Genomic DNA, 13601 nt, shown 5'->3' with positions numbered 1-13601 from the left:
GAACTTCTGGATGCAATTAAAGACTTTAAGTCCGGGAAAACTCCAGGGTTGGATGGCATACCAATCGAGGTATACCAAACCTTTTTTTATATACTAAGAGGACCGTTATTAGCATGTTTTAACCACTCCTATGTAAATGGTAGATTATCTGACACTCAAGAAGAAGGTCTGATCTCATTATTACTGAAACAGGATACAAGTGGAAAATATAAAGATCCAGTCCATTTACAAAATTGGAGGCCCCTTACACTTCAGTGTTGTGATGCAAAAATCCTAGCAAAATGTATAGCGCATAGAATTAAAAAGGTATTGTCGGATATTATTCATTCTAATCAGACAGGTTTTTTACATGGAAGATACATTGGAGATAATATAAGGCAAGTATTGGAAACAATAGAACACTATGGAAAATATGGGAAACCAGGCCTGCTATTCATAGCAGACTTCGAAAAGGCATTTGATAAAGTTCGACTGGAATTTATATATAAATGCCTGGAGCATTTCAATTTTGGAGAATCTCTTATAAAATGGGTCAAAATCATGTATAGTAACCCTAGGTGTAAAATAGTAAATAATGGCTATTTCTCAGAAAGTTTCAAACTGTCAAGAGGAGTGAAACAAGGTTGTCCACTATCGGCATATCTATTTATTGTGGCCATCGAGATGTTAGCTATTAAAATCAGATCCAATAATAATATCAGAGGATTAGAAATACAGGGCTTAAAAACAAAGGTGTCATTGTACGCAGATGATTCATGTTTTCTTTTAGATCCACAACTAGAATCCCTCCACAGCCTCATAGAGGATCTAGATACATTTTCTAACCTCTCTGGATTAAAACCAAATTATGACAAATGTACTATATTACGTATTGGATCACTAAAAAATACAATTTTTACATTACCATGTAGTTTACCAATAAAATGGTCTGATGGTGATGTGGATATACTCGGAATACATATCCCAAAGGAAATAAATGATCTCACTTCAATAAATTTTAATAGAAAGTTAGCAAAAATAGATAAGATCTTACTACCATGGAAAGGAAAATACCTGTCAATTTGTGGGAAAATCACCCTGATTAACTCTTTAGTATTATCCCAGTTTACCTATTTGCTTATGGTCTTGCCTACGCCTAGCAAACAGTTTTTTAAATTATATGAGAAAAAAATATTCAATTTTATTTGGAACGGCAAGCCAGACAAAATTAAAAGAGCATATTTATATAATGAATATGAATTCGGAGGACAGAAATTATTAAATATTAAAGCATTAGACCTATCACTAAAATCTTCAGTCATCCAAAAGTTATACTTAAATCCGAACTGGTTCTCAAGCAAATTAGTAAGATTGTCTCACCCACTGTTCAAGAAAGGCCTTTTTCCCTTTATTCAGATTACAACCTCTCACTTTCAGTTATTTGAAAAGGAAATAATCTCCCAAATGTCACTATTTCTAAAACAAGCCATAGAAAGTTGGTTGCAATTTCAATTTAATCCTCCAGAAACGACAGAACAAATAATGCAACAAATATTGTGGTTAAATTCAAATATACTAATTGACAAAAAACCTTTATTTTTTGACAGAATGTTTAAAAAAGGTATAATCTTCGTAAATGATATCATCGGTAGGACTGGTGGAGTTATGTCGCACATGCAGCTAACAAAAACATATGGAAATGTCTGCTCTACCCAAAATTACAACCAAATAATTGCAGCCTTACCGCAAAAGTGGAAGAGGAAAGTTGAAGGGGGAGAAAGTAAGGAACTTGTCTGTCGGCCTTGCATTAAAGAACATAATTGGTTAAGGAAAACTGTGATAAATAAAAAAGTATATCAGTTTCACTTAAGGACCAAAGGATTGACAGCCGTCCCATATAGATTGCACAATAGTTGGGAAGAGATCTTTGACGTACCGATCCCATGGCATAGTGTTTATGAACTGACACGCAAAACGACACCGGATTCAAAAATTAGAATCTTTCAATTTAAATTATTATATAAAATTCTTGCTACCAATAGAATGTTATTTATATGGGGGATACAATCTTCCCAGCTCTGCAGATTTTGCTGTGAAGAGATAGAATCATTAGATCATTTGTTTTGGTTCTGTCCATTTGTAGCTTGTTTTTGGACACAGGTCCAGGAATGGCTAAAGGATTGCAATATTTACCTGGAACTAACCTTGCAGATAGCATTACTGGGTGATCTGAAAAGTCATAGTCAATCAATCAATAATATAATAATACTTTTAGCAAAAATGTTTATTTTTAATTCACAATCTGTAGAAGCAATGAGAATAGAAAGGTTCAGAACTTTTGTAAAACATCACAGTATGGTTGAAATATATATGGCAAATAGAAATCCTATATGGATGGTGTTAAGAGATAGATGGGAGGTATTGAATAGAGTTGAAGGATGGGACTAATAACAAATAACAACAAATAATAACAAAGATAGCTAATAATGTAAGCATACTGTGTCCATAATAAGTATATAGGTTGTATGTTGGGAGCTTTTGGGAAAGAGCACAGTTAGAAATATATGGCATTTAGAAGCAAACCGGATGGACATCATGAAAATGATCGGAGAGGTTGAGAGTAGAAGAAGTTCAGGAGCAAAAAAATAAATAATATATATATATATATATATATATATATATATATATAGATATAGATATAGAATTATTGTAAAATTAACTCTGTCCATAAGGTGTAGATAGTAAGTATAGACCGGAAGTAGAGGCCTGGGCGTTGTTGTTCACTAATTTACTCCAAGTAGGGAAAGGATGGTGGGGTTGAAAAGTAATAAAGGGGAATATATATATAAAAAATAAAAAAAACATGGGGGATTGGAAGTGATGCAGATAATTACATTAATAGAAGATACAATCTATCTGCAATATTAAGCTGATCCATCCCCCCGAAGAAAAAAAAAAAAAAAAAAAAAACTAAAGTATTCAGACCCTTTACTCAGTACTTTGTTGAAGCACCTTTGGCAGCGATTACAGCCTTGAGTCTTCTTGGGTATGACGCTATAAGGTTGGCACACCTGTATTTGGGGAGCTTCTCCCATTCTTCTCTCAAGCTCTGTCAGGTTGGATGGGGAGCGTCGCTGCACAGCTATTTTCAGGTCTCTCTAGAGATGTTCGGCCTCTGGCTGGGCCACTCAAGGACATTCAGAGACTTGTCCCGAAACCACTCCTGTGTTGTCTTGGCTGTGTGCTTAGGGTCGTTGTCCTGTTGGAAGGTGAACCTTTGCCCCCAGTCTGAGGTCCTGAGCGCTCTGGAGCAGGTTTTCATCAACAATCTCTCTGTACTTTGCTCCGTTCATCTTTCCCTCGATCCTGACTAGTTTCCCAGTCCCTGCCACTGAAAAACATCCCCACAGCATGATGCTGCCACCACCATGCTTCACCGTAGGGATGGTGCCAAGTTTCCTCCAGACGTGACGCTTGGCATTCAGGCCATAGAGTTCAATCTTAGTTTCATCAGACCAGAGAATCTTGTTTCTCATGGTCTGAGAGTCCTTTAAGTGCCTTTTGGCAAACTCCAAGTGGGCTGTCGTGTGCTTTTTACTGAGGAGTGGCTTCCGTCTGGCCACTCTACCATAAAGGCCTGATTGGTGGAGTACTGCAGAGATGGTTGTCCTTCTGGAAGATTCTCCCATCTCCACAGAGGAACTCTAAAGCTCTCAGTGACCATCGGGTTCTTGGTCACCTCCCTGACCAAGGCCCTTCTCCCCGATTGCTCAGTTTGGCCGGGCGGCCAGCTCTAGGAAGAGTCTTGGTGGTTCCAAACTTCTTCCATTTAAGAATGATAGAGGCCACTGTGTTCTGGGGACCTTCAATGCTGCAGACATTTTTTGGTACCCTTCCCCAAATCTGTGCCTCGACACAATCCTGTCTCGGAGCTTTACGGACAATTCCTTTGACCTCATGGCTTGGTTTTTGCGCTGACATGCGCTGTCAACTGTGGGACCTTATACAGACAGGTGTGTGCCTTTCCAAATCATGTCCAATCAAATGAATTTACCACAGGAGGACTCCAATCAAGTTGTAAAACATCTCAAGGATGAGCATTGGAAACAGGATGCACCTGAGCTCAATTTCGAGTCTCATAGCAAAGGGTCTGAATACTTATGTAAATAAGGTATTTCTGTATTTTGTCTTTTATACCATTTGCAAAAAAATCTAAAAATCTGTTTTCTGTATTGTGTGTAGATCGATGAGGGAAAAATGAATTTAATCAATTTTAGAATAAGGCTGTAACATAACGTGGAAAACGTCCAGGGGTCTGAATACTTTCCGAATGCACTGTATAGTACTCTAAATACCCCAATTCATGTTGATAAGTTCAAAAGAATACAAGATGAAAAATTGCTGCCACCATTCAAACCAATGAGGGTTCAGAACTTTAAAGCCAATTATCTTAGAATCATATTTTTTGTAGATAGTTCCAAGCTCTCGATTTATTACATTTACGTCATTTAGCAGACGCTCTTATCCAGAGCGACTTACAAATTGGTTCATTCACCCTATGGCCAGTGGGATAACCACTTTACAATTATTATTTATTTTTATTAATTTTTTGTGGGGGGGGGTAGAAGGATTACTTTATCCTATCCCAGGTATTCCTTAAAGAGGTGGGGTTTCAAATGTCTCCGGAAGGTGGTGAGTGACTCCGCTGTCCTGGCGTCGTGAGGGAGCTTGTTCCACCATTGGGGTGCCAGAGCAGCGAACAGTTTTGACTGGGCTGAGCGGGAACTGTGCTTCCGCAGAGGTAGGGGAGCCAGCAGGCCAGAGGTGGATGAACGCAATGCCCTCGTTTGGGTGTAGGGTCTGATCAGAGCCTGAAGGTACGGAGGTGCTGTTCCCCTCACAGCTCCGTAGGCAAGCACCATGGTCTTGTAACAGATGCGAGCTTCAACTGGAAGCCAGTGGAGTGTGCGGAGGAGCGGGGTGACGTGAGAGAACTTGGGAAGGTTGAACACCAGACGGGCTGCGGCATTCTGGATGAGTTGTAGGGGTTTAATGGCACAGGCAGGGAGCCCAGCCAACAGCGAGTTGCAGTAATCCAGACGGGAGATGACAAGTGCCTGGATTAGGACCTGTGCCGCTTCCTGTGTAAGGCAGGGTCGTACTCTCCGAATGTATTAGTCAATTGACTATAATTGGATACATGCAGCTTCTCTTCTGTTATTACATGTCGCCCTTGAAGACTAAATAAACCCTTGCTCACCAGAATAATGTCATAAATCGATAGAATGAATGCTTCAGTCTCGTTGACATCGGTTATTTCTGCTTCAAACACGTTTAGGCACCGGGGAGAAAAATACATTAACTCCCCAAAAAAAACTGGGGAAGATTTTCTGTGCAAAATGTCCACATGACATCAGTTTGACCGGTTGTAAGGAAATATAAAGTTGTAAAAAAAAAATTCCCAACAGGTTTTTGATAATATTTCAGTTCAGCTTTGATGTATGTTTTATGTGGTTGAAATACTAATCATCAGCTTTTACGACGCTGATAAAGACAGCAGCTCTACAGATGTTCCCTAGCTGCGCATTCGCAATCTCTCAAGATGCTGAAATAAATAAATCATATTTCTCCACTTCTGTTCCTGAGTCAAAATGTAGCCTACATTTGGTGTATAATTTTACTGCAAGAAATGCTTAATTCTGCAGGAGTTAATATTACGGCTATGTGAGAGGCTATAGACCTACAGTCGGTGTCCAGATGTCAGTTTCCGTTTAACCCATCTGAACAGTAGGCTACAGTTCCCTTGACGTGCCCATAGGCCTATTTCAAGTCCCGTCTTGTGACAGTCGAATTTGTATAGAGCCTCACAATCATCACACACAACGTAGCCGGCACTGCTATCATCCTGTTTTACCACTGCACCAAATCTTTCCCAAACATGACTTTTTTCTGGTCCTCCCTTCTCTTTATTTTAAACTTTTTTCTTCTTATTGAATTAAACTCCAACACTGTCCCTTTTTTTGCCACCATGGAACAACGTTAACTTTTTCCTGCCCCGTTCCCAAAATAATTTGGCGGTTGGCGTGCAGGCTATTTGCGGCGTTCAGTTACGCCTTAAAGCTCAGGCTTAGGCACTAAATGCCAGATAGCCTGAAATAATGAAAGATACACTTCAATGTAGACTATGGATATAAATCGCACAAGAATGAAACATTTATCACTTACCTTCATCCGCATAATATTTCATAACCCCTAAACCCTCCCGCCTCGTGGATATAACCGCAGTTTATGACCCCTAAACCCTCCCGCCTCGTGGATATAACCGCAGTTTATGACCCCTAAACCCTCCCGCCTCGCGGATATAACCGCAGTTTAGGAGTCAACTCACGCATCACTAACACACGCGCGCACAGGGTAACAGATATGGACGGTGTACAGATATAGGGAATATAGCCTATAGATATAAATCGCACAATAATTATACTTTTAAGGGATTGTTTTCTCTTTATTAGTATTTATTCAAGCCCTTCTTCCACACGATATTGAATGACCCTAAACCTGCCCGCCCTGCGTATATAACTGCGGGTGCTGCGCGTGTCTGTCTGCGTTTCTTCATCTGAATGCTAACGATGAAATTGATTTTTCTTTCAGATGTAAGAAGACCCTCACCACTTTCACCAAGGTGGTTTCTGATTGGCACCCTCTCAATGCTGCCAACCAATCACGCTGCAGCAAGTGTAATAAGAGGAAGCAGACCAGGATGTTGGTGCTGGAGAGGTGAGTGCGTGAACTTTTAACCTTTTTAATACCTGGTGTGGATCTCAACCAGGGGTTGGGGTCAATTCCGTTTTCAATTCAGGAAGTGAATGAAATTACAATTCTATTTCCAAATTGAAAAGTCCTTATAGAAAACAATGGGCAACTTTCAATTCAGTGGAGGAGGAGAATTCAATTGACCCTGACCTTAACAGTCAAGTGGATTCCTTTCAGGAGCTTCCCAGGACTTTGTCTTTACCTATTCAGTCAGTGGAGATGGAGGAGAGGAGATGAGGAGATGGAGGAGATGGAGGAGAGGAGATGAGGAGAGGAGATGAGGAGATGGAGGAGATGAGGAGATGGGAGAGGAGATGAGGAGAGGAGATGAGGAGATGGAAGAGGAGAGGAGTGCCATGTTGTAGATATTGTCTCGACTTTCTCTACTTCTGTTTCCTGACATTTCCTCTGTCGTCTCTTCCAGGCTGTCTCCTGTGTTTGTGCTGCACTTTGTAGAAGGTCTCCCTGACAATGACCTCAGTGTGTACTCCTTCACCTTCCAGCAGCAGAGATACTCCGTCACCACCGTCCTACAGTATGACCAGCAACTCAAGCACTTTGTCACCTGGATACGCAGACCTGACGGTCAGTTGGACTTTTAATTGAGTTGGTGTCTGTTTCAACTAAATTCAGTAGAACTTTATTTGTCCCCTCGGCCGATTCCGACTGTGTTGTTGTTGTTTACTGGTCAATTAGTTAATTTGTGTTATTTTATTCATACTTCCATTATCAATGGATAGAATCAGATCTAGATTTCATAACTGAAAAGTCTGTCTGTCCAATAATGTGTAGCATTTATAAAGTGCCAATCGGTCGGTGTCTTTACGTTGTTTTGGTGGAACTCTATCAAAGCGAAGACACCAGAAATACCTTCAAGGATTCAGCACCTTCCTACTATTAAGGAATGATCTGAGAGTGAGCATGTTATCTGTTCTTCTGTGACTAGTAACACTCCCCATCCACCACCAGTGTATAGAGCCCATTCCTCTGTGACTAGTAACTCTCCCCATCCACCGCCAGTGTATAGAGCCCATTCCTCTGTGACTAGTAACTCTCCCCATCCACCGCCAGTGTATAGAGCCCATTCCTCTGTGACTAGTAATTCTCCCCATCCACCGCCAGGGTATAGAGCCCATTCCTCTGTGACTAGTAATTCTCCCCATCCACCGCCAGTGTATAGAGCCCATTCCTCTGTGACTAGTAACTCTCCCCATCCACCGCCAGTGTATAGAGCCCATTCCTCTGTGACTAGTAACACTCCCCATCCACCACTAGTGTATAGAACCCATTCCTCTGTGACTAGTAATTCTCCCCATCCACCGCCAGTGTATAGAGCCCATTCCTCTGTGACTAGTAACTCTCCCCATCCACCGCCAGTGTATAGAGCCCATTCCTCTGTGACTAGTAATTCTCCCCATCCACCGCCAGTGTATAGAGCCCATTCCTCTGTGACTAGTAACTCTCCCCATCCACCGCCAGTGTATAGAGCCCATTCCTCTGTGACTAGTAATTATCCCCATCCACCGCCAGTGTATAGAACCCATTCCTCTGTGACTAGTAATTCTCCCCATCCACCGCCAGTGTATAGAACCCATTCCTCTGTGACTAGTAACTCTCCCCATCCACCACCAGTGTATAGAGCCCATTCCTCTGTGACTAGTAACTCTCCCCATCCACCGCCAGTGTATAGAACCCATTCCTCTGTGACTAGTAATTCTCCCCATCCACCGCCAGTGTATAGAGCCCATTCCTCTGTGACTAGTAACACTCCCCATCCACCACTAGTGTATAGAACCCATTCCTCTGTGACTAGTAATTCTCCCCATCCACCGCCAGTGTATAGAGCCCATTCCTCTGTGACTAGTAACTCTCCCCATCCACCGCCAGTGTATAGAGCCCATTCCTCTGTGACTAGTAATTCTCCCCATCCACCGCCAGTGTATAGAGCCCATTCCTCTGTGACTAGTAACTCTCCCCATCCACCGCCAGTGTATAGAGCCCATTCCTCTGTGACTAGTAATTATCCCCATCCACCGCCAGTGTATAGAACCCATTCCTCTGTGACTAGTAATTCTCCCCATCCACCGCCAGTGTATAGAACCCATTCCTCTGTGACTAGTAACTCTCCCCATCCACCACCAGTGTATAGAGCCCATTCCTCTGTGACTAGTAACTCTCCCCATCCACCGCCAGTGTATAGAACCCATTCCTCTGTGACTAGTAATTCTCCCCATCCACCGCCAGTGTATAGAGCCCATTCCTCTGTGACTAGTAACTCTCCCCATCCACCGCCAGTGTATAGAGCCCATTCCTCTGTGACTAGTAACTCCCCATCCACCGCCAGTGTATAGAGCCCATTCTTCTGTGACTAGTAATTCTCCCCATCCACCACCAGTGTATAGAACCCATTCCTCTGTGACTAGTAATTCTCCCCAACCACCACCAGTGTATAGAACCCATTCCTCTGTGACTAGTAACTCTCCCCATCCACCGCCAGTGTATAGAGCCCATTCCTCTGTGACTAGTAATTCTCCCCATCCACCGCCAGTGTATAGAACCCATTCCTCTGTGACTAGTAATTCTCCCCATCCACCGCCAGTGTATAGAGCCCATTCCTCTGTGACTAGTAACTCTCCCCATCCACCGCCAGTGTATAGAGCCCATTCCTCTGTGACTAGTAATTCTCCCCATCCACCGCCAGTGTATAGAACCCATTCCTCTGTGACTAGTAATTCTCCCCATCCACCGCCAGTGTATAGAGCCCATTCCTCTGTGACTAGTAACTCTCCCCATCCACCGCCAGTGTATAGAGCCCATTCCTCTGTGACTAGTAACTCTCCCCATCCACCGCCAGTGTATAGAGCCCATTCCTCTGTGACTAGTAATTCTCCCCATCCACCGCCAGTGTATAGAGCCCATTCCTCTGTGACTAGTAACTCTCCCCATCCACCGCCAGTGTATAGAGCCCATTCCTCTGTGACTAGTAACTCTCCCCATCCACCGCCAGTGTATAGAACCCATTCCTCTGTGACTAGTAACTCTCCCCATCCACCGCCAGTGTATAGAGCCCATTCCTCTGTGACTAGTAACTCTCCCCATCCACCGCCAGTGTATAGAACCCATTCCTCTGTGACTAGTAACTCTCCCCATCCACCGCCAGTGTATAGAGCCCATTCCTCTGTGACTAGTAACTCTCCCCATCCACCGCCAGTGTATAGAACCCATTCCTCTGTGACTAGTAACTCTCCCCATCCACCGCCAGTGTATAGAACCCATTCCTCTGTGACTAGTAACTCTCCCCATCCACCGCCAGTGTATAGAGCCCATTCCTAATGCTTTCTTCTCTCTCTCCACAGGATCATGGTTAGAGTTTGATGACCTGAAGCACCCAGACTGTGTCTCCCACACCAAGCTGGTGGTCCCTCCTCGAGAGATCCATGTTGTCTTCTGGGAGTTGGAGACAGACGGACCTGACAACCCACAGACACCCTGCTCTTCTCAACCTGAAACGCTGACGAGCACTTCCTTGATGCAGAAAGAACTGAAGCAACCTCACTTAGCCAAGCTATTTGTCGTAAATGAATCTCTAGACCTTTCTCAGACGGTCTCTGATGATGCGGTCACTGATATGGACACCACCATAACTGCTGGCGATATAGATAACAATATGGACACAACATTAACGGATGACATATACTCTCCCATCACCATTGGTTCCTCCTCCGTCATTGTTGAGGCGCTGACGGCGTCTGACGGTACCAACAAAGACACCACGGTAACAGTCGGTAACGTTGGTAACGCGTCCAGCGTTTCTGCCACGCTGCTCGATAACTTCGAAGGCCTCTCCCACGATGACATCGTCACCCTGACTCTCTTAGAGGTTAAAATCGACTCTGAGGGCAGGCCGTTGGACGACATCACCCCAGCGTCCGAACGAAATGGACCAGACCTCTGCTTTCTCCCTGCTCCTAGATCTGAGACCGAGACTCCCCCACTTGCCGATGAAATTACCCGATCTACCCATGAAATACCCACTGAATCTGAAACGCCCCTTGAAACCGATGATGATGATGATGATGATGAGGAGATGGAAAGACCAACGTCCCCGGACACGGCCAGTGAGTTTCTCCCTGACAGCAGTGACGGTCCTTCTGAGCTCGACTCTGAAGAACTCACTCCTAGTCCTCCCAAGGTCAGGAGGGGCAGCAATAGACGGAAGATGGCATCCAACACTCCAGTTGCTGCAGCAGCTAAGGTGGTCACATCAACATCAACACCAAGAACAGCTACACCAATGGCACTTCCTGGAAACTGTGGTGATATAATCCTGCCCTCAGTTGTGTCTATGATGTCACCATCATATGTGGAACCCAGCACACCAGCACCAGAGTTCCCTCCCTCTCCCCCGCCCCACCCCAAAACCCCCAATACCTCCACCTCTCTGCAGAGCAAACCTGGCCTCCCTCCGCCACCGGACCCCAACTCCCACTGGTCGTACCTGCTCAGCCGCCACCCCACCTCTACCTCCACCCCCAGGACGCAGAGACCACCCAGTCAATTCAACCACGTCAACCACTCAACACCCAACTGGTTACAGCCGCTTTCACAGAGCGGGCAGACCCCCAGGATGGCTCCCCCAAACCCAGACGCCAGGCTGAAGAAGCCTCCGCCTCTCCCCAAACCCAAACTGAGTAAGGAGGACAACGAGGCCCTGCCGGTGAAGGCTGCCGAGATGTACGGAGGGTTCCAGGTCAGGAGCAGGAACGTAAATACAAACATAAACAATGTCCCCTCCAAGACTTCACCTCCCACGCAGTTACTCTCTCAAAGAACTGACCCTCAAAATGGCATCTGGAAGACGCAAAGTCAGCCTGGTGCCCTCGCCTCGCGAAAACCCCCTATCGACAACAACACTACAGCAACGTATCCTAATGTGACCTCACTTCCTCCTTCTCCAGGAGTCACGGAGCTCCTTAAAATCTCTTCCTCCGGGAAACACAGCCCCGGTGTCCAGGTCTCGAAGGTTCCGGCCGGCCTCAGTGAGACAGAGGCCCTCAGGTACAAGCTTCTGAAAAAGCTGAAAGCCAAGAAGAAGAAACTGGAGAAGCTGAATCAGATGTTGGGGTACCAGGGGGGTGCAGGAGGAGGAGGAGAGGAAGTGACCCGCAGACCAGACTGCACCGACCTTCGCTCCCCCTATACTGTTAGCTCCAGTACCTCCGTCTACGACAGCCCCGCTTACGACGAGTTCTTCGCCGACCTTCTGTCACCCGCGACGACTGCCAGCAACCTATCACCGGACAGCACGGGCTTCCTGGAGATGCTGACCACCAATGGGCAAGAAGGGGGCGGGAACTTGGCATGTGGGGGGAATGCGATTGGTGGAGCTTCGCAGGTGGTGGCCCCTGCGACCTTACAACCGGCCAATCACGGTGTAGTAATGCCACTGCCTGGTCTGGATGGGACAATCACGACCTCTGGTGAGAACTTCTTGGAGGAGTTGATATCGGGGTCTGCCAATCAGCAGATGGAGACGGAAGCCCTCAGTGCTTTCGACCTGTTCTTTTAGGCTCGTTAACCACAGGTCTAGGATCTGCTAACTCTTACAAACCCCTGAGCATAAACATCAGGGGGAAATGCAAAGCTTAGCTCAGATCAGTGGCTGTGGCTACATCTCAAATGGCTCCCTATATAGAGCGTCACTTTTTACCAGAGCCTCTGGTCAATATTAGAGATTAAATTAAAGGATTCTGTCTAATTCTTTGAGTAGTGCACTATAGAAGGAGTAGAGGGCCATTTTGGACGTTTCTAGGAGAAACTACATGCTACTACTCCTTTCAGTCGTGTGTGTGTGTGTGTGTGTGTGTGTGTGTGTGTGTGTGTGTGTGTGTGTGTGTGTGTGTGTGTGTGTGTGTGTGTGTGTGTGTGTGTGTGTGTGTGTGTGTGTGCTTGGCATCAATGGGTTGTTCTGTTATGGGTAGCATGTTTTACACAGAGCTGAATCTAACAGCTAGCCATTTAACTCTGGTAAACAGGTAGCCATTTAACTCTGGTAAGCACTCTGATATCCTCATGTATTTACTTGTTTACAAAGACCGTTGAAGTTGAATGGGGTGTAATGTTAATTAATACTCACTGAAGCTTCGTCCAAAATGCCACCCGATTCCTTTTTATAGTGCACTACTTTTCACCAGGTCGTATGTCTCTAATTAAAAATGGACAGACTGAGGCTTTAACGAATATGAAATATAGAGCTTGTTTCAGAGTATTATTTGATCCTGTTTTGTGGGGGGAATGTTCAGAAGAAATTCGTTTTTTTATTTTTGTTTGGTTTGCCTTTTTATTTTCGTTTGTCTGAATTACTTAAAAGCCTGAATTACTTAAAAGCCTGAATTACTTAAGTCTGAACTAGGATAAAAGTCTGAACTAGGATAAAAGCTGGGTTTGTGTTTTCGTGATGGTTGGAACTCTTGTCTTGTCCATCAGTTGTTTGAATGTATCTTTGTAATCCAAAGTGACAGAGTTGTAATATGTTGTACAGGGTTGGATACTGTATGTAATTCTAATAAAATCAAATGCTTTCTTTACATGGATGCCTTGTCTGAGCCAGTATCTAATATTTGAGTCCTCTTGATGTATTTGTACACCCCCTAGACAGGATCATTGTCTGTCGCAAGGCCTTTCTTCTAATCTATCTCTGTTTTTTTTTTTGTATGGTAGCTAGTGGAAAAGATTAAACTGTGACTCCTAATAGCAAATCAATCAGGATGCAAAATGCTGTGTCACATGACATACTGTCAATCTACAAG

The 13601-nt window shown here is 44.3% G+C and overlaps 1 protein-coding gene across 1 annotated transcript; it reads left to right on the top strand.

Moving 5' to 3' along the window:
- Positions 1-6630: 6630 nt before the first annotated feature.
- LOC311117292 (SUMO-specific isopeptidase USPL1-like) lies at positions 6631-13385 on the top strand (the record flags this gene model as incomplete). Its single annotated transcript, XM_084192262.1, has 3 exons — positions 6631-6756; positions 7217-7377; positions 10149-13385. Coding segments are annotated over 3 exons (2500 nt in total), but the record flags the coding sequence as incomplete, so codon positions are not given.
- Positions 13386-13601: the final 216 nt, after the last annotated feature.

This window comes from Coregonus lavaretus, assembly GCF_964263955.1.
Source record: "Coregonus lavaretus genome assembly, contig: HAP1_SCAFFOLD_2110, whole genome shotgun sequence".
NCBI lineage: Eukaryota > Metazoa > Chordata > Actinopteri > Salmoniformes > Salmonidae > Coregonus > Coregonus lavaretus.
This window is presented reverse-complemented; position numbering and strand designations above follow the sequence as displayed.